Source organism: Hyperolius riggenbachi, chromosome 1 (assembly GCF_040937935.1).
Source record: "Hyperolius riggenbachi isolate aHypRig1 chromosome 1, aHypRig1.pri, whole genome shotgun sequence".
NCBI lineage: Eukaryota > Metazoa > Chordata > Amphibia > Anura > Hyperoliidae > Hyperolius > Hyperolius riggenbachi.
Genome location: NC_090646.1, coordinates 476,375,687 through 476,396,930, shown reverse-complemented (window position 1 = coordinate 476,396,930; position 21,244 = coordinate 476,375,687). Strand labels below are relative to the sequence as shown.

Genomic DNA, 21,244 nt, shown 5'->3' with positions numbered 1-21,244 from the left:
TGGGTCCTCGTGTGCGCTCCCGTGACCCGTCACCAGGAAAAACCTCCTGTGCAATATGAGAAACCCTTGTACTACACCTGCGCAGGATGCTCCTGGTGACGGAAGCATGAACGAAGATGCACGATTAGCGTGCAGGCGCAGTGGCCATCGACTTGCAAGTCAGCTATAACAAAACTTAGCCATGGTGAGGCACCAGAGGATCGTTTTGTCACAACGTGGACTCAAGACGACTGCAGGGAGCTGGCAGAAGCCCCAGGTAAGTGAAACTTTTTTATTTTCTCTTTAGTCCTTACAGCCAGGTTTCCTTTAAATAGGGAGACAAACAGTAATAAGTACCAAAACAAGCTTCCCACCTCCAACACTATTCACAGTACAGTACACAGAACGCATTCTTTTCAGAAAGAGCTCACACACATCTGAAGCCAGGCGTTGCATTTGGAACGATCGCATCATGCATGGAGGCGTGGTTAGGGCTGTTGACTCGAAGTCGGGGGCGCGCATAGAGAATCCTCACGCATGCCCAGTGAGGCTGCCTGTGTGAGGAGACAAGCTCATCAGACAGCGGGAGCGGGCACGCAGGTGAGGGTGACAGGGGATGCAGGTTTTTCCGTAACAACCGGCTTCAAGCGCTCCCTGTGGCTTGTACTACACATTATGCATAATAGCGGGCAAGCGCGTCCATGTCTCTGTAGCTCTTCTCCGCTTTCTCCTTCGCGTCTGTCCCCATAGTCTCCTTCCTAACATTGCTTATCTGCTGTGTCCTCGTCCAGTCCGACGTATCATCTCTACTGCCTGTGCCTTCCAACTAATCCCCCTTCTTACCTCATTCGCAGAATGCACGCCCCCTAGCCTCTTAATATACTGACAGCCCACCCCTAAATTATAGCCATTCTCTTTCTTCATGGTCATATCCCTAAAAAAGAGCAAGTGATTTTCTTTCATTGGCTGCTCCTCTGTAGCCCTCCTCCATCACTTTCTGCATGTCATTTATGCTATTTCTAGTCTCCCGTAATTATAATCAGCCACTGGCTACTTGGAGATTTTTTTTTCATTTTCAGTTATAATTTTCCCTTCTCCAGGCTGGATTGTCAGTGCACAGATGGTGTCCTCTTCATGCACTCCATTATTCTGATTCCTGGGTGATCGCTTTGCTTTGCTGGTGCCTGACTGACAACTTCCCTTTTCTGTTTCTCTTGGGGTAATACAGACATGTTTTGTCATTGCATGTTTATTTCATTTTTGTTTTCTAAGTGTTTGTTATGTTTTATATATGTTCGATATGTTTATTTTCTCATATCAGTCTTTCTAGGAAGAAACTGATATTTCATAATTGATGTTCCATTGTTCTATGGTGATTTATTATTTTTTGGTCTGATGTGTGTGTGTATAGATTAAATTCTGCTGTCCACACTGTACATACATTTATATATGCAATTACACTGGCAATTTAGTATATCAGTGCTGTCATTATGTTTTTGCATTTATGGAACATTTCTTTTTCATACATAGCTTGATATCTATAGGAAACTTATATAAATAAATATACTTGTATGCATTTCTTTTTTTTTTTTTACAGTATTTTTATGTTTCTCGTTTTTTGCATTTATGGAACATTTCTTTTTCATACATAGCTTGACATCTATAGGAAACTTATATAAATAAATATTCTTGTTTGCATTTATTTATTTTTTTTACAGTATTTTTATATGTTTCTCATTGCATAGTTTGCTTTTTATGATGGGACAGAATAACTTGTGACTGAAAATGTATGTATGTAAATTGTGATAACATCTTATGTATGTCTTTAGGTGGAAAAGTGGCCGCCAAAAGCGAGGAGTTGGAGCCAATGCCGCCCAAAATGGCATCCGTGAGGTTCACGGTGACCCCAACCAAGATTGACGATCTTGGTGGTGTGTCAGACAGCAGTCCAGATCTCAGCTCCTCTTCTCGTGTCCGGTTCAGCTCAAGAGAGAGTGTCCGTGATGCGAGTCGAAGTGAGGCTTACAGTGATAGCTCCTTGGCCACCACCGCTTTGGATCCTAACAGTGAGAGGACAAGCAACCCAATGGACACTGGTGAAGGTAAGCAGCACTAATAGGAGTATAAACAAAATGTATATACCATTGGGGTTGTGTCTGTTTAGTCACACATCACAAATATAAATTTATGGTCACCCATTGTCATGTATGAAAGGTGGGCTATTTTTATTTTTTATATCGTTTTATTTTAAGTGAGCTTGTCTGAAGGCTAGTTTTGGCAATGATTGATGCAGTTAGTGTCAAAAATGACAAAATCATGTCTCCTAAAGCTCAACACACACCATACAATCTTGGTTGTACAGATTTACCAAATCTATGTAGTACAAGGGCCAACACATTGAAAATACCTTGAATTCTTGATTGGATAAGCTCTTATACTACAAGAAAGTGGTAAGATTGAACAACCAAGATTGTATGGTGTGTGTTGAGCCTTAGACTTGTACAGGCAAGTGTCTGGAGCTTGGGCTGCGGATAAGGGTTACAAGTACATTTTTAAGGCTTTGGAGGAGTTTATATAACAAAAAAACTGTTGCTTGGATTATTATTTGTTTCATGTTCTTGCAGCTCCAGCCTGGCAAAATACTCAATTTGTGCACAGACCACCAGACCACCAGCAGATATGTGTGGAATTTTCAAAATATTTGAAGTACCGGTAGTTCAATTACGTACAGAATAGAGATTGAGTATGAGTTTTTGCAGTCACAAGCCTGCACCTACTGTAAGAATGTATCTGTCATACATTCAGGACTGGATTAAAAATAACAGCTCTCCCTGTAGAGATGTGAACAGGACTGCAGTCACCCAAATGCTAATCCAGTAACCTTCCAGCAGAACTCACTATGCTCTAATATGTCCCGGGTGAATGTATCAAACATTTGCCATCTAATAGCAGCCAGTTAAAATACAGTCCAGGTTTGCTGGATCACTTATGGTCACCAGAATTTACCACCACTATCCAATTTTAGTGAGTCAACCTTAGTGTTTCATATATAAGAGTGTTCATACCTAATTTAATAAGTCCTTGAATGTGTTGCTTTTTTCTCAAAGGGACCCTTAGTGACCACAAAGGTAAGTGAAAGTGATGACATCCAACCCCTTCTCCCCTGCCCTGGTCCTCATTTGTATTTCCAGTGGTATCCCCATCTGGCAAGTTGAGTGGAGTTAGTATGGCTACAGTGCCACCCTGCTCTTCGTCCTCCTCCCAAGGAGATTGCCACTGCAACTGGACAATCTCTGTCCTGAAGCACAGATTTCCAGTGGGGATATCGCTAGACTATAATATCAACAAGCCTGCCAATGTGTACCGCCTTCTGGAAAGGGAAGCTTGCTGAGTTGTCATCCCCCGACAAAAGCAAGATATGAGAAAGATGTGGGATAGGGGCATTGCCAAGATGCTGCTCACCATCCCTTCCATACAGGACTTGGGAGGGCAGCGTGCCTGAGCTACCACTGAAACCCTCTTACCTAGGGGAATAATTTGGATGGCAGGCTCTTCCAAGAGAGCTTCCCAATCATTGGAATTCAAGTATTTGCAGCAACAGTCACATGCACATTCCATATTTAAGCATGTCATGTCCAAGTTACACTTTTCCTCTTGCGAAGGTCATATCTTCTGAAAGGTTGTTTTACATAACTACCTTGTGAGTTGTAGGGATGGTCAATGAGGTGGAAATATTTCCTAGTTGATACAAAATTATGCACCTTTTTTGTATAAACATTTATGCCGTTTGAAAATAGATCAATAGAATGAAGCCTAGATAAAATTTGATCCATTTTCAAGCTGCATAACGTTGCATACAATTTACGTAATTCTGCTTCAACACTGAATTATTTGTATCTCATTGACGATCCCTAGTGACCTAAGGAAAATTGTGAAATGAGAGATTGAAAAAGAGCTTTATGCTATAGTAGTTGATTCACAAAGCTCTGCTGCTCAATTATGTTATTCTACTTATCTTTTACCTCGACTATCAGGAGAGTTAATTTCTGAGCTAGACACATAAGTATAGGCAAAGCACAAGTTAAAACAGAGTAAGGTGAGCTAGTTTATGAATTAAGTTGGATAAATAGAGATAAATAATGAGTTAAGTTAGGTAAAGAGGGATAAAGCATGACTTAAAGATTATCGAAAGTCTATTTAAAAGAATGTCTTGCCTGGGGCTTTTTGCAGCCCACTGGAGTCGACCTGTGCCCATGACGCCGGTCCAAGTCTTTCCAGCTAGCAGCGGCGACCCACACTAAGCTGGCCGACCATGCGCCTCCTCTTTGAGCGCCTGCATTCGGGAGCATTCTGTGCATGCGCAGCATTCAAAATAGCTACTGCGCATTTGCGCAGAGTGCTCAGGCCACGGGAACGCGATCAGGGTGCTGTGCGCACAGCTTTGGGCCAGACATGCACAGTAGTCGTCAACTGGTGGCAACCGACCAGCTTTGCGGGGGTCACCGCTGCTGGTTGGAGAGACTGGGACCGGCATCGTGGGCACAGGAGGACTCCAGAGGGCTGCAAGAGGCCCCAAGAAAGTTCAACTCATTTTACTTTTAGACTTAAGTCTCCCTTTAAGATGGATAAAGAGAGATACATCATGAGTTAACAAGTGAGGTGAGATAAATCATGAAATACGTTTTGTAAACCAACCCCTCGGAGTGAACTAAAATTTATCTCAAACAGAGGTTTTACTAAGATCTTGTAACGGCAACTTCAGGACTTATGATAAGAAATCCGGAATGTCATTTTTGTCATCTAAATATGCAGTAGTGATCTTATTGGCAGGACAGAGAAGCAGAGGTTGAAAACTCAGTAGAGCTTTAGGAAGATATTTGTGTGTGTTTGTCTTACCTGATAACATGGAAAGGGTGATCTGGTGTTTGAGGGAAAGGCTTGGTGCAGTATAGGGGTTCCTGAAAATGGAGCATAGATGAGGTTTCATGTTTCATTGAGGTCAGCTGCTTTTGGCAGTCGTTTGTTCTTATAAATTGGGCATGGTGTGTATTGCTACTGTGGTGCAATGTTCTGCCATTTACTGGAAACTCCAGTGAAAACACATCCCTAGTTTCCATGAAGACGCCCAGTTCTCATTACAGCAGTGCCATGGCTTGAAACCATGCCATCTGGATCCATATCCTGTGAACAGCTTAAATACCTCTCTGATGGTGTGCTATGTAACATGAAGCCATTGTGAGAGTTACAGTAGGCATAGATGGGTTGATTGTGGCCCGCCTATAGAGTTGATTACACACCATTCAAAAGCTTTCATTGGCATTGCACTCTACACGGGGTACTAGATGTAATAGCAGCATAAAGCTGTCAGTGTACAGAATGTGATTTGCTTGTTGTCAGCCAAGAGTTTTGGAAACAATGGGTACTAGCTTACATTCATTTGTTGGCTCCAGAGACTTTATGAGTCCTACTATAAGCTGAGGAACCTGTCCTGATAATGCCATCTTCAGAAAACTGTAATGCACAGGGCAAGCACTGTTAAAAGAACATAAATGTAGAGATCCTTCAAAGGCACATAACAGATGAGTAGTCTTTGAAAGGTCAGAAATACGGATTTAGGTTTGAAAAATATTGTCATAGGCAACTTAAATATGTACTTACGTTGTGAATTAATATTTTGAGCCTGGTAAACATTTTTGTCCTAAACATACAGAAGAAATGGATTTCTGTTTCCGTCCCGGTTTAGTATGTAGAAGTTGCATACAGATATAGCACATATATTGTCTATAAATACTTCTTCAAAAATTGATTTTTTTGGGGGGGAGATGTAAAGCAGTACAACATTTTCATATTATTATTGTTTTTATTTTCATATTATCTTTATTAAATGTTGTGATTTAGGGTTCTTGTGGCTGAATGCAGTGGCGTAGCAATAGTGGGGGCAGAGGTAGCGACCGCATTAGGGCCCTTGGGCTAGAGGGGCCCTGAGGGGCCCACCCCTCAAACACAGTATTAGTTCTTTATTTGTCCTGTGCTGATAATTTTCACTTCTATAAATGCTTTGAATAGCAGTGATCAACACAGTTTCCCATCCCCTTCTTGCATCTCTGACACTGTGGTTGTCCATGATTGTTTTTGGTGTGTTGTATCAATTGTTATCTGTAGCATGCTTGGGGGGCCCCAATGCTAAACTTGTATTAGGGCCCATGGCTTCTTAATTACGCCACTGGTTGAATGACTTTGCGCATAACCACTGAACTACAGTTGAGTTGACAAAGCTTTAATGTGGATAGTTCCATATTTTGTGCCTTGTTTGTAGACGCACACAAGATGCACATTACTTGTATGTTTGCTTGCTACAAGCTTCAGTGATGTGTTCAGCAAGAGGCCACTTTATCTACCATAATTGGTGTCCAAACACTGACACAGCAGATGAAGCATTCTGTATGAGCAATCATATTTGAACATCTTATCAAGAGGCCCAGTGCTGTTTTTTGTTGGCTATCTGTACTAGCTTTAAAATATCTTGGAAAAACTGTTCTGTTCTGCATTTGTGATTTGACACTATACACCAGCTGTATACTTTAACTGACTGAGCATAGTCGCATTGTGTTCTCCTCACGTCATTAGTTTACACTGATAAAGCTTTATAAGTTATGCAGGAGGTTGTCATGTGGGCCATGGTTGTTACACAACAGCTTACAGCAGATATTTTAGATTGCTATGTAACAGCACATAGCTTCCAGATCCCAGCAGCTGGTCAGAATGTCATGGGGCAGCATTCACCAAACTCTACCACAAGTTATTAAACCATTTTAGGGTAACCACCACAATATTTTTTTATTTGTGTTTGCACTTACAGGGAATATGACTTCGCAGTTGCTTAAAAAGAGGAATTTTAGTCAAAATAACAAAAATGAATGAAATTAAAATTGATTATTAATTTATACAATTAGTTATTCAGTGTTTGCCCATTGTAAAATATTTCCTCTCCTGGATACACTGAATTTTATCATATATCTGAAATTTATAACAGAAGGCAACATCTTTTGGACTGGCAGGTGACATCTGTGGAATGTTTATTTACTGAGGGTTCTAAAGCCTGTAGAAAAGATCTTTGGTCTCCCAGAATGCTTGGGGGAGGGGGGATTCTGTATAATAAACAGCCCTAGACGAAGGGTGCATACACACATCAGACCATAGTCTTTGGAAAATGAAAGATCACATACCAAGTTTACCCCCTTCCATGTAGTATGAGAGCCATACCTACACAGTCTATTCTACTGAGCTGAACTCCCCATCAGATAGAAATCTTTGCAAGATGCTGCACACAAAGATGCTGTACAGATACAAAAGATCAGTATCTGCAAAAGATCAGTTCCTGCAAAATGCATTCATAGTCTATGATATCTGTAGATCCTCATACACACCTTGTTTAACAGACATTCATCTGCAGATCAGATCCACCAGGATGGATCTTCAGATCTGCAGATGATTGTCTGATCTGCAGATGAATGCATTTTGCAGGAACGGATCTTTTGCAAATACTGATCTTTTGAATGTGTACAGCATCTTTGTGTGCAGCATCTTGCAAAGATTTCTATCTGATGGGGAGTTCAGCTCAGTAGAATAGACTGTGAAGGTATGGCTCTCATACTACATGGAAGGGGGTAAAATTGGTCTGTGATCTTTCATTTTCCAAAGACTATGGTCTGATGTGTGTATGCACCTTTAGCCTTGGTTAAACCTTTCCCACACCCTTCTAGTGTATAAGGAAACCACTTGCACTTCTGGCAATCCTGCAATAGGAAACCATTTCTCAATGCTCTTATTCAACTTTTATTTTATAAGACACTGGGGAGTCTGTGGAAAGGGTATATACTTTATAATACACAGTGCAGGCAGAAAAGAGGCAGAAAGTGAAGATGAGACTTTGCCAGTGCAGGCTACAGAGTTAGGCTCCCTGCACACTGCAAATCCGTTTTCCGATTCCGATTCCGATTCCGTTTCCGATTCCGATTCCGTTTCCGATTTTCCTTGAATACATTCAACAGAAAAACGGATCAAAAAACGCAACATGCAGTTAAGATTAAAAATCTGAATCGGATGTAAAAACAGATGCGGAATCGGAATCTGAAATGCATGCAGTGTGCAAGAGGCCTTAAGCAGCAGCACAGTAGGTGAACGGGGTCATCTCTGTGCTCAGAGGAAAACACTGGATAGTTGCCTCTTCCCAACTTCTCCCTGACTACTTCATATGGGTGCAGATGGGGGAACAGAACCTAGATTGTTGATCAGGTTAGCCTAGCAGAATTTGAATCAACATTTCAGACCCTAAGTGGGTGGTTCAATTTGCAGCATTGCAGAGCAAATGACTACAGAGCCAAAATGTGATTTCTCTGTGAACTGAATTTGAAATCGCGTCACTTTTGCAATTCCGGAAATTGCTTTAGCTTTGCGATTTACTGCAAAGCGCCGCCAGAAGGTCCCTAGCTTAATAAAACAGAGGATTTCACTTAAAGGAGAATAAACACAGGGGAGGCATCGATGTACACAAAGGCTTGGATCAGAACAATCGTATTTATGATACCAGTCTGTGCATGTCCAAAGCCCTCTTTCAGGAAGTAGACTGAGCTGCTCAGATTGGAGGCTGAATTGCACGCTTGCTGAGCAGTTCAGTCTGCCGTCGGCCTCCCGCTAGTGCAAGTTAAATGCAGCCGAATTACAGTGGTAGTAACACCACATCCTGTCAAGTGCTGACATGCGGTGGTGTTACTGGACAGCAGAGAACCGCACCATGTCAAGTTTGAGCATGGTTGTGGCCGCACTCAGATATGACTTCATGGGGATGGGGGGGGGGGGGGATGCATGTGTAGCACTGGTAGCGAGAACTAATACGTGCCCGGCCGGTACAGGAGAGCAGCTGACAGGCCTCCAGGAGAGCAGCTGACAGGCCGCCTGTCAGTTGCCCGTGTAAAAGGGGCCTTATTTCTGTTGTGCTTTGAAGAAACTGATTTCTGCAGGTTTGAGAAAGTGCTGTAGCTTTTGGTCAGTTTAAATGGAAAGGAAGTGAATTTGAGTCAGAGTGTAGCTTGTTTTTTAGCTAGAGGCAGAGTGTGGCAGGATTTACACTTCTGCCAGGGCTTTATAGCTATCTGGCTGCACAGCAGGAAACTCTCCCCACACCCTGCCATGCTTGTGTAACTCAGGGCTCTGCTGTGAGCTGAACTTGTAGTTTCCTTTACTACAGCTCACCCTCTTTTATAACAGCTCACCCTCCATATATTTTCTTGAAAAAGGCCTTTGTTACATATTATAATATTATTCTAGAGCACAACGTGTGGGGGAAGAGTGTGTGTCATATGCTTATTCTAGACAATTAGGCAAATTGAACAGATTTTACATGGTCAGTTCTTGCATGAAAGACCCCATAGAGTGCTGAAAATATGTCTCGAGTGTTATGTACCATCCTGGCTCCATGTCAGTTTGTGCTTAACCGGACTTTTGTGTTACAGGGATACTTCTGCAGGAAATGGGATAACAAATTTACTGTCTTTATTCTCTTTTAAAATGCCATTTGCCAGGCTGACATGCTGAATTGTTGGTTTCGGCATTGTCTGAATCACGCCTGCAGTAAGCAAAGCAATCACTGTAGTCAGGCAGAAGGCAGAACACCTGATCTGCATGCTTGTCCTGAGGATGAAACCCATAGATATTATTGTTAATCAACAATCACATGTTTTATATCTCTCCCAATTAAACCTTTACTTATTTCGCTTCAAATAAATGGGACCTATATTATCTTGAAGTAAGACAGTCACATGCCTACCACAGTATGGTTTTACTTGTTTTACTTCTTTCCATACCTGTTTTGTCCACCCCATCTTTTTTTCAAGCTTGTAACGGTGTTGCTATCTTGCTAAGCTTTAGATTTCAGTGCTATACACTGAAAACCTAGTAGTACTAGCGTTTTTTGTGTGTCATCTGAAACAGGTAATTGTCAGAGAGATGGGTTTTACTGTGTTGTTGAGCCTTATTGATCATCAGGTGACAGACCACCAGTTGTGGTAGCAAATCCAGACATAATTACAATTCCTATGAGACAGCCTAGTTAAAATTAGAGCAGTTCCTATATCCCCCCCCCCCCCCCCACACACACACACACACTTCCTTCCTGTGGTTTGCAATACATAGCAAGTGCATCCACCATAACCCCTCTTTTCCCTATTGTAGTGCCCCCTTCTCATAATAAGTGCGGCTCCTTTTAACAAGTGCAGTCACTATTACCTCCTTTAACAAGTGCGGCCACAGTCCCTCTCCATAACTAATGTAACCAGTATCCCCCCTCCTTCCATGACAAGTTTGCATAGCCCCCCCCCCCCCCCCCCCCATCATTTTACCCCACATAACACGTACAGCCACAATTTCCCTCCACTACCTTAAAGTCTTAGATCATCTAGATAGAGATTTAAAAAATGCTTTATAGGAATTTATGGATGACACATCCAAAAGAAACTTGAAAGTTCCACTCCTTGCAGAGCTCTGCCTTTCACAGTGCAACCTCCAAATGAGGGAATTCCACCTACTAGGGGCATATAGGCCAATTATTTCCTGGCAAGGCGATCTTTCCGAGACATGGGGGGAAAAGTTTGCCGGGAAGCACTATCCCGACAAGGACAGAACACAAAGTATGACTTTTCTGCATTGTCTGACATCCTATAGCCAGGGGGTTAGTCTACCTTGTAATGTCTGCAATTATCAGTAATCTTTTCTTGTATAGTCACTTACAGCTCTCCAGTCATGTTAAAACAGTCTTTTGTAGTAATATATTTGTAAACATTGCTGCCTAAGCACTTGCTGATTGGCTGTGTTCAAAATATCACTAGAAATTACGTAGAAGCACACCACTCTCTTAGCCTGCCCACACCGATTATGTCCATGAACAGCTAATTACCGGTTACACAGGGCAGCCTCTTTCTTGCTAATTCTAGCATGTTGTTGCTGTTATATCTATTTATTTTGTGTTTATGAGTCACTTGCCAGGTTAGAAACCATTTATGAGAGTGTTTTAATGACAGACGCTCAGCCTGGCACCTGCTGTACTGCTTAGTGAAGAACATGAGTGCAGCAGTCCAACACCCACATCACCTGCATGACGCTACAACATGTTTGGAAGTGTGTTATATGTCAGAGGGAGGCAGGGCTGTGTACCTGTACTAGTTACTGGATGCTGCTGTCAGCACTGTGCCTTTAAGCTCATGCCCCTCCCACACAGATGGGAAAGGAACATGTGACAGGGAAGCGCTGCTAGTGTCTGTGTCCCAGAAGGAGAGAGAGCGAAAGATAAGTGCAGAGTACAAAAGTTTCCAAAATAGGAGACGCCACAGTAAAGAGATAAAAGAGTAATGGGTGGGGGAAGATATTTATGGGAATTGTAGTCAACAGTGATTACTCAATATTCAGTGAGGGAAAAGAAGCAAAACTGGAGAGATTTGGATGAATGCAGAACGATTGTAGCATTAGATAAGCAGTCCTATTTTATGGAAGACCTAGCAGAAGGGAAAAATAGGTTTTGAGAGTTGCAAGTGTTAGCATCTAAGAAGCATAAGCAGTAGTTGGAATGAAGACCAGAGTATGAGAAGTAGTCAGAACTGAAGGTTACATGATAGTGTTGAAGGCTGAATACAAAGGACAGACAGAACAGTAGATAGAAGCAGAGCATTGTGAACATGCCACATTTTACTGTCACTAAAGTGCCTGACTCTGATGAGGAGGTGGAGGAGGCAAGCTCCAGTTCCCCAAAAGGAGCTAGGAATGAGGAATCGTGGAAGGCTGGTAAGTCGCTGCTATTTCCTCTCCACCCAACAGTCTGCTTTCCAGATCAGTGGTGTAGAAAACAGGCAGATGTCTCCTGTAGTTGGAATCATATCACCCGGCAAATAATTCCTCAGCCAGTTCAAGCAGCATCTGTGATTTATTGAGCGTTTCTCTTCAATGATTATTTTATTGATTACTAGCTGTGAGCGTTATATAGTATGGCCTGTGATGCTATTGACTTAAAACTGGTGCTTAATACTTAATCAAACATAAAATGCCCTTCGATCTAATAATCTCTTTTAATTTAGCTGCCTACATGTCAGTTAGCTGCTGTGCTGTTTGGTGTGACTTCATATTAGTCATTTTTTTTTGTTCTAATGAATAGTCATTAGCATAAAAATCTTCTAAATTAGTAGCCCTGCCGAGGAGTCAGAAGTTGGAATTGGCGAATCACAGGTTCTAGCAGGTTATCCTGATGGCTAACAGCTGTGATTTCAGGAATTTGTTAGCCCTAACTTCCAACTCCTGAATACGCCTCTAAATAAAAGAATTCAGTAGTCACATGTTCCACATATACAAGAACTGAGTGGCTATATGCCCCAATTAAAATAATTAAGTATCCCCCCTACCCCTCCGCCAAAACAAGAACCAAGTAGCACTGTGCCCCCAGATACAAGAATTAAGTGGCCATGTGCCCTCAGAGATCAGTATAAGGTAAGTGTTGTTCCCTAGATATCAGTATTAGTTAGTCATGTGTGCCCTTAGATATCAGTATTATGTAGGTGTTGTTCCCCTAGATATCAGTATTAGTTAGCCATGTGTGCCCTTAGATATCAGTATTATGTAGGTGTTGTTCCCCTAGATATCAGTATTAGTTAGCCATGTGTGCCCTTAGATATCAGTATTAGGTAGGTGTTGTTACCCTAGATATCAGTAATGATAGCAATTTGTGCCCTCAAATATCAGTATTGGGCAGTAATTGTGTCCACAATTGTGTCCACAGATATCAGCATTAGTTAGCCATGTATGCCCTTAGATATCACAGATAGCAGTATCAGGTAGCCATGCACCCCTCTCCCCCCCCCCCCCCCTCCCCCGGCTCACATAATACTATCAGCCATGTGTACCCTGCAGACATTCGTATTAGATAGTCATGTGGGGCCACACAGATAGTAGTATGTGAGGTAGGCCTGAACAATTTTAGGAAAAAAATTAATTGAGAGATTTCTGTCTGAAATTGCGATTTCAATTCAATTTTACAATTTTATTCAAATCAAGCTTTGTTCCCCCTCAGTGCCTGTTTGTTCCCCCTCTGTCCTCCGTCTCTCTTTGTGCCCCCTTTGCCTCTTTATGCCTCCTCTGGGTCTCTCTCGCCCCCTTTGTGTCTCTGAGCCTGCTCTGTTTCTCTCTGTGTCTCTCTCTGTGCCCACGCTGTCTCTCTCTGTGCCTCATCTGTCTCCCAAGCTGCATCAATTCTGGACATAGCTTCAAGCACGAGCCCAGCAATGCCCGTCTATCCACTTCGCCTCCTGCAGGCTCTATTGCACGGAATACTTCCTGTATGTCATGTGACATACAGGAACCCAAAGTTTTGCCAAGCACAATAGCTGGCAGACCCCGAAAGAGGATGGACAGCGTTGGACTGGTGCGGAAGGTATGTCCAACGCTGCAGGCCGCACGGGCCAGGACTTTGGGGAAGTTTGAAGCCACTTCTTCAAACGTCCCCATGTGGAAATGACGTGATCACGATAATTGCCGCTTTGACGATTCCGAAATTGTGATCTTGATGATCGCGATTTTGGTTTAAATTCGTTTTATCTTTCAGGTCTAATGTGAGGCTCCTCAAATAGTAGCTGTACAGAGCAAGTAACGGGGTTTGGGAGGAGTAAGACACCCACTTATCTATTCACAGCTCTCCCTCCTTCATCTAATCAGTGACACCTCATCACTATTTTCCACTGGCATGTACAAATTGAAGTCACAAGCCAGCAGATTACATTACCAAAGGTGCAGCCTGTGACGGGGAGCCATGCAGACACAATGTGCTGACCACATGAGGAAGGAGGAACAGGCCGCCTAGACAGATCAGTCATCTTTAGCATACTCCACTGCTTATGCTGCATTCTCCAATCCTTCACAGGAGCATGGGACTGCTGTACTGCTCCTCCTCTGAAGCCCTAGTCATACAGTGCATCCTGAAAGTATTCACAGTGCATCACATTTTGGTATGTTACAGCCTTATTCCAATATTGATTAAACTTATTTTTCCTTATTCTTCACACAACAACCCATAATGACAACATGAAAAAGTTTACTTGAGGTTTTGACAAATGTATTTTTATTAAAATTGGACTCCATGGATAACATGGCAAGACAACTTAGGCCTATCCTACATCCTTTTTTTCCTTTTAAGATCCATTTCCCTTGTATACTACGTTTATACACTTGTTCAGGTACCCTATCTGTGCTTTACCCTCTTGAGACTTGGTACACATATCTCTGTTTAGTTCTATTTTTACTGTTGAACTATTGGTTCTCCCTACCCCCTTCCTTCCTTCCTCTCCCTCCTGCATTGGCCCAGTAGGTATGATGTGGTGACACTCTTGAGCCATCCCCAGCTCACCTACCTTGCCCAGTCCTCCCCCCATAACTGAAATATTGGATTGGATGATCGTAATGTTTGTCGTGAGTTATCTTCAATCGTGCCCTGGCTGCTTTGTACACGTTGCTACCCCCCTTACTAGAGATATATGACATATATGTAATTGACTTTATCTTTCAATAAACAACCTTTAAACTAAAAAAAATAAATAAAAAAAAAATGAGAAAACACATGTTCATAAGTATTCACAGTCTTTGCCATGAAATGCTTCTGCAGCTTAATTGGAGTCCACCGGTGGTAAATTCAGTTGATTGGACATAATTTGGAAAAGCACACAACTGTCTATATAAGGTCCCACAGTTGACAATTTATGTCAGAGCACACATCAAGCAGGAAGTCAAAGGAATTGTCTGTAGACCTCTGAGACAGGATTGTATCTATGCACAACTTTGGAGAAGGTTACAGAAACAGTTTTGCTACTTTGAAGGTCCCAATGAGCACAGTGGCCTCCATCATCCATATGTGGAAGAAGTTCAAAACTACCAGAACTCTTCCTACAGCTGGCCGGTCATCTAAACTGTGCGATCGAGAGTGAAGGGCCTTAGTCAGAGAGGTGATAAAGAACTCGATAACCACTCCGTCAGAGCTCCAGAGGTCCTCTGTGGAGAGAGGAGAACCTTCCAGAAGGATAACCATTTCTGCAGCAATCCACCAATCAGACCTGTATGGTAGTGTGGCCAGCCAGAAGCCATTCCTTAGTTAAAGGCACATGGCAGTGCACCTGTAGTTTGCCAAAAGGAACCTGAAGAACTCTCAGACCATGAGAAACTAAATTCTCTGGTCTGATGAGACAAAGATTGAATTCTTTGGTATGAATGCCAGGCGTAACTTTGGAGGAAATCAGGCACTGCTCATCACCAGGCCAATACCATCCCTACAGTGAAGCATGGTGGTGGCAGCATAATGTTGACTTCAGCAATGTACAATGTACAGAGACATCCTGGGTTAAAACCTGATCTAAAGCGCTCTTAAACTCAGACAGGGCCATCGGTTCATCTTTCAGCAGGACAATGACCCTAAGCACGCAGCCAAGATATCAAAGTAGTGGCTTCAGGACAACTGAATGTCCTTAAGTGGCACAGCCAGAGCCCAGACTTGAATCCAAATGAACATCTCTGGAGAGATCTTAAAATAGCTGTGCACAGACTTTTCCCATCCAACCTGATGGAGCCTGAGAGGTGCTGCAAAGAGGAATGGGCTAGAATAGCCAAGGATAGGTGTTCCAAGCCTGTGGCATCATATTCAAAAAGACTTGAGGCTGTAATTGCTGCCAGAGGTGCATCGACAAAGTATCGAGCAAAGGCTGTGAATACTTATGTAGAGGGAGATTCTCCATTTTTTTTTTTGTTTTGTTTTTTTTAATACATTTGTCAAACCCTCATGTAAACTTTTTTCACATTGTCATTATGGAGTGTTGTGTGTAGAATTCTTAGGCGAAAAATGAATTTAATCCATTTTGGAATAACGCTATAATATAACAAAATGTGGAAATAGTGATGCACTGTGAATACTTTCCAGATGCACTGTATATACAGTATATTTTCATTCTATAGTCAGTAGGCAATATAGTTATTAGCTTTCAGATGGCAGGAAGGGTCAATGTTGTCATGTAATAGGTGTACTTGTCTGTGACCAGAACTTTCAGCTTTTGCCAAATGGCTGGATCTGTTTAGGTCCTATGTAAAGGAGCTCCATCCTAAACATTTCCTTTTGGACAGGGTGTAGAAAGATTATGCATTTATTGTAGTATGTGTTCCCATTCAGGAAATGTCCCCTCTCTTCCTGCCCAGGTGGCATCAGTGTATTGTTGGTAACTAAAGTGTGTGTGCGCGCGTTTGTTTTTAAATGCCTTAAAGAGACACTGAAGCGAAAAAAATTATATGATATAATGAATTGGTTGTGTACTATGAATAATTACTAGAAGATTAGCAGCAAAGAAAATATTCTCATATTTTTATTTTCAAGTATATAGTGTTTTTTCTAACATTGCATCATTCTCTAATATGTGCAGATTACACAACACTCAGCATTCAAAATGATTCTTTCAGAGCAGTCTGTGAACTAATGACCTCTCCTCTGGCAGATACAAAGTAAATAGATAACTAACAGTTGAGATAATAAAAGTCAGAAAACAGCCCTCTCCACGACTTTTGAAAGTCGTAGAGATAATGGCTTTTTTGTATAGAGATAACAACTGGAGTTTTTTAACTCTTCCTGTACTGGAAACAATTAGACTGATGTATCTGATCTTAATGTTTTATTTCTTAGCTGTACTACACATATAAATCATAATATCATAGTTTTTTTTTCGCTTCAGTGTCTCTTTAACCTTCCTGGCGGTAACCCCGCGCTCGATCGCCGCTATCCGTCGCGCCTCGCGCCCCCCCCCCCCCCGACCCCGTGCGCTGCCTGGCCAATCAGTGCCAGGCAGCGCCGAGGGGTGGCCCGGGACTCCCGCTGACGTCGGTGACGTCATCCCGCCCCGTCGCCGTGGCGACGGGGAAGCCCTCCAGGAAATCCCGTTCTTTGAATGGGATTTCCTGATCGGAGATCGCTGAAGGCGATCGAAGCGGGCGGGGGGATGTCGCTGAGCAGTGGCTATCATGTAGCGAGCCCTAGGCTCGCTACATGATTTAAAAAAAAAAAAACTGCTGCGCTGCCTCCTGGCGGAAATAATTAAACCGCCAGGGGGGTTAAGATACTTTTTTTTTCTGCGGTTATCCAGCTCCATCAGCTTAAAACCGTCTGTAAAATACTCAGAGCATCTCTGCAAGTCTTAGGAATGCAATGTTTGAATATAGTATCTTTACAAAAACAGATTTTTTTTTTGCCACATACTTCCTTTCAACACTGTACTTTTAAGGCTGATTCACACTACAAGATCTTTTTAAACTCTAGAGATTTTAAAAGCTCTTGCTAATGCAATGCTATGGGGGATTTTTGCAAAATCACATCACTCCAGTGAGAACACACACATAGGATAACATTAGCAAGAGCTTTTAAAATCACAAAGCGCTTAGAAAAGCTCTTGTAGTGTGAATTAGCCTACTGAGTGTGGAAGTCTTTCTTGCCTTCAGTTTTTATGCTCTTTTTATATATTTTTTGGAAGCCTTTGAACTGTATGTTGATTGTGTTTATAGCTACTGGAGTCCATGTGAATGAAGGTTTTCCCATCTTGGGTATTACTGTGAGGGTGATTTTAAGAGATAGTCAGTGAGATGCTGATAATTTGGGCTTGCATGAAGATCGAATGCAGCCTAGAAATAGCCCAATTTCAAGCTGTATATAATTTTGCAATTAGTCTAGGCTATTAGGAGTTGATTCACAAAGCCGTGGTAACTCATAGCATGGGCGCGTTATGCTTCGCATAAAACTTTATGCGCGCTATAACAATCGTTTGCGCACGTTCACGCAGCACAACGCATGCAAAAATACCCATTGCGCTGCATGAACACGCGCAAACATTTGTTATAGCGCGTGTATCGTTTTATGCGCGGTAAACTGCGTGCAAAGCATACCGTGGCCGTGCTATGAGTTGGCACGGCTTTGTGAATCAACCCCTTAGGCTGCTTACACACCAAGACGTTACAGGCGCACGTTAGTGCGCCTGTAACGCTCCCCCAACGCACAGCAATGTAACACAAGTGGGCTGTTCACACAGCCCACGTTGCGTTACATGTAATGCTGCACGTTCGGTGCAAAGTGCAGCATGCTACGGCGTTGGAGCGGCTATAGCCGCGTTAGACTGTTTGCACATGCGCAGTGGGGGGCGGAGAGGAGGCGGGGAGAGCCAGCTACAGTAGCCGCGCACATGGCTACTTAATATTCACTGCACTGGCGGCAGCTGATTGGCCGGCGGGACCACGTGATGCGGAGTGTCTCGCTCCGCATCACGTGGTCCCGCTGGCCAATCAGCGCCACTCTGGGAGACATTATAGGAATCGAGCCGCCGAACGCGGCTCACTCTACCGTCGGCTTTTGCAGCACCATACGTTGTGTTAGGTGCACGTTATGCGACCTTAACGTGGCACCTAACACAACGTCTTGGTGTGCAAGAAGCCTTAGTGTCTCTTTGACCAGCAGTCTTGAACACCCCATAGGCTTTATGGTGGTTGCTATAGATCTTATGCAACCCTCACCAGGTGAGTTCACTTACTGCTCATGATTGTTTTGTGAATCTACTTTCAGTCAATACAACACAACATTGACTCTCCTTTGTCTTGTTGTTGGTGACTAAACTTCATGTTTCTTTCTTCATGTTGAAATGCTTCTGTTCTTCTGGATAATAATGTAGAGAGCCAGCAATGTTATAATCAAACCCTAGTAGTTCTTCAGGAAAATAAATGGGAACATAGACATTAGATTGTAAGTTGTTTTGGACACAGCACTCCTTTGTCAAGTTGTTGGGGTTGTCCTATGTTTTTGATCTACACCCCATATTTAATGTGCAGCACTATGTAATAAGTTGCTGTGTTTGCAGAAAAGATAACCATACCAATAATGGCTAAATGTGATACTAGAATACTAGATAGAATGTTGTCAAGGTTTTAGAATAAACACATAATAGTAATAATAATTGTGCATATTCTAGTGTTATTATATTTTTCTTTGTTGTATTTTTTTTTAGTTTAGAAATTGTTACTAGAATTCTCTAAGTAGTGGATCTCCAAGATAGCATAAAGTTGCCTCATACCTCTCATCACTGCTCAGACATCCCCAGGCAAATAGTCATCATGGTAATTAAAAAAACAACTTGCAAATGCCTTAATTTTTGCCTTTGACTGATGGTCACATAAGAGTCATGTCCTTTCTGAATGTAGGCTTCATCTCATTCTTCTGTAATCCATCCTCCAACAAGGCCTAATTTGGGGTCAGGAGTACAGATTGTAACCTGGTGATCTGGGCACAAGAGGACAGCCTAGCGGCTGTTAATGATAATAATGGTGATCTTTGTATAGGGCCATGTAACTTTGGCCATAGGCGCCCATGTAAAGAGCTGCTTATAGTAGCTACAACAGTAAATATGGGTGCTGCAGGCTCCTTATAAAAATAGATCTTGGGTGCCAGGTTAGTGTTAGGAGTAAATGGGGTGGGTGGGAGGGTGTTAGCGTTAGGCATAAATAGGGGAGGGGTCTTGTTAGGCGTAGATAGGGGAGGGTTCTTGTTAGGCATAGATAGTGGAGAGTTCTTGTTAGGCGTAGATAGGGGAGGGTTCTTGTTAGGCGTAGATAGGGGAGGGTTCTTGTTAGGCGTAGATAGGGGAGGGTTCTTGTTAGGCATAGATAGGGGAGGGGTCTTGTTAGGCGTAGATAGGGGAGGGGTTTTGTTAGGCATAGATAGGGGAGGGGTCTTGTTAGGCGTAGATAGGGGAGGGGTCTTGTTAGGCGTAGATAGGGGAGGGGTCTTGTTAGGCGTAGATAGGGGAGGGTTCTTGTTAGGCATAGATAGGGGAGGGTTCTTGTTAGTCTTAGAGAGGGGAAGGTTCTTGTTAGCCGTAGATAGGGGGAGGGTTCATGTGACAGTGAGGATACAGAAGTTGATAATAGAGCATCGGCAGAATTACCAATATTCTACTATAGCGGATAAGATTGGGGTGGCGGCGTAGGTAAGGTGGGCTAGTGGAGTATGTTTTTTTTAATGTGGGAGAAAGCCAGGGTGCTCAAAGGAAACACAAGATTCCACTGCAAGAACACACAGGATGTGTATGAGATTGCGGTTGGCAAACTGACAATTCACAGAAGGATATTTAGAGGGTGAAGAGAGGAGAGGGGCAGTTTTTTTTTCTCCTGGAGTTCCACTTTAACCCTTCAGGTTCGACAACAACTAATGTAAATTATTTTTGTTTTTGTTCCCAAAGATCGAAGCCAGACATCAGTAACAGAGGAAAACAGCAAACTGCTAGGTACAAATCTTGGGAGTTCAAACCTTCATGATGTTCATTGAAGCAAGTGAAGCATGTTGTAACTGTCTTCTCTCGTCTACAGAGATTGATCGCAGAAAAAACTCGGCTCTGTACCAGAACCATAGTGAAGAAGGGGAAGATTCATATGATAGAAACCTGGCTTTGTTTGAGGTGAGAGACAGGAGACGACCTATTTCAGTCAATAACCACAATGTGAAAACAAGATGTGTCCTTTTTGAAAAGAAATGTAGGCATAGCCTCCAAAACAAATGGGTGCCCTGCAGGGCTGTGGAGTCGGTACAAAAATCACCCAACTACTCAATTTATGAAATTTCTGACTCCAGGTACCTAAAATTGCTCCGACTCCTTAGTCTAATACTTACCAGGGCTGTGGAGTTGGTACAAAAATCATCCGACCCCTCCGTTTATGAAATCTCCAACTCCAGGTACCCAAAATTGCTCTGGCTCCTTAGTCTTCTTCTTACCAGGGCTGGGGAGTTGGTACAAAAATCATCCAACTCCTCAGTTTTATGAAACCTCTGACTCCAGGTACCCAAAACTGCTCTGACTCCACAGCCCTGGTGCCATGTGGTCTACACAAGATTTTTCCCACTGGTCTTTGTTGTGTATAACTTAGCCGAATAACAGCAGCATGAATTTCTTTTTCTGTGTACAGATTTGAAGGACATGCAAATATGTGTGAGTTTATGTATGTACGTGTGTATTTACTTTGGCTCTGTACTCCTTTATGTGTGCAGGAGGAGATGGACACACGTCCCAAAGTTTCCTCTCTTTTGAACCGTTTGGCCAATTACACCAACCTGCCGCAGGGTGCAAGAGAGCATGAAGAGGAAAGCGAGGGTAAGAAGAAGGCAACTAAGGTGAGA

General features: G+C 42.7%; 1 protein-coding gene across 5 annotated transcripts in view; it reads left to right on the top strand.

The window, feature by feature from the left end:
* The first annotated feature begins 485 nt into the window (after window positions 1-485).
* Window positions 486-21,244, top strand: part of SLC12A6 (solute carrier family 12 member 6) — an 88,705-nt gene continuing 67,946 nt past the window's right edge. Inside the window, exons 1-6 of one of the 5 annotated variants that reach the window (XM_068241329.1) lie at window positions 486-579; window positions 1,080-1,198; window positions 1,809-2,081; window positions 20,313-20,357; window positions 20,440-20,528; window positions 21,116-21,238. In XM_068241329.1, the coding sequence (XP_068097430.1) occupies window positions 1,847-2,081; window positions 20,313-20,357; window positions 20,440-20,528; window positions 21,116-21,238 (492 nt within the window). In that variant the 5' untranslated portion in view covers window positions 486-579; window positions 1,080-1,198; window positions 1,809-1,846. The other 4 variants (XM_068241338.1, XM_068241348.1, XM_068241357.1 and 1 more) reach the window with 4 other exon arrangements.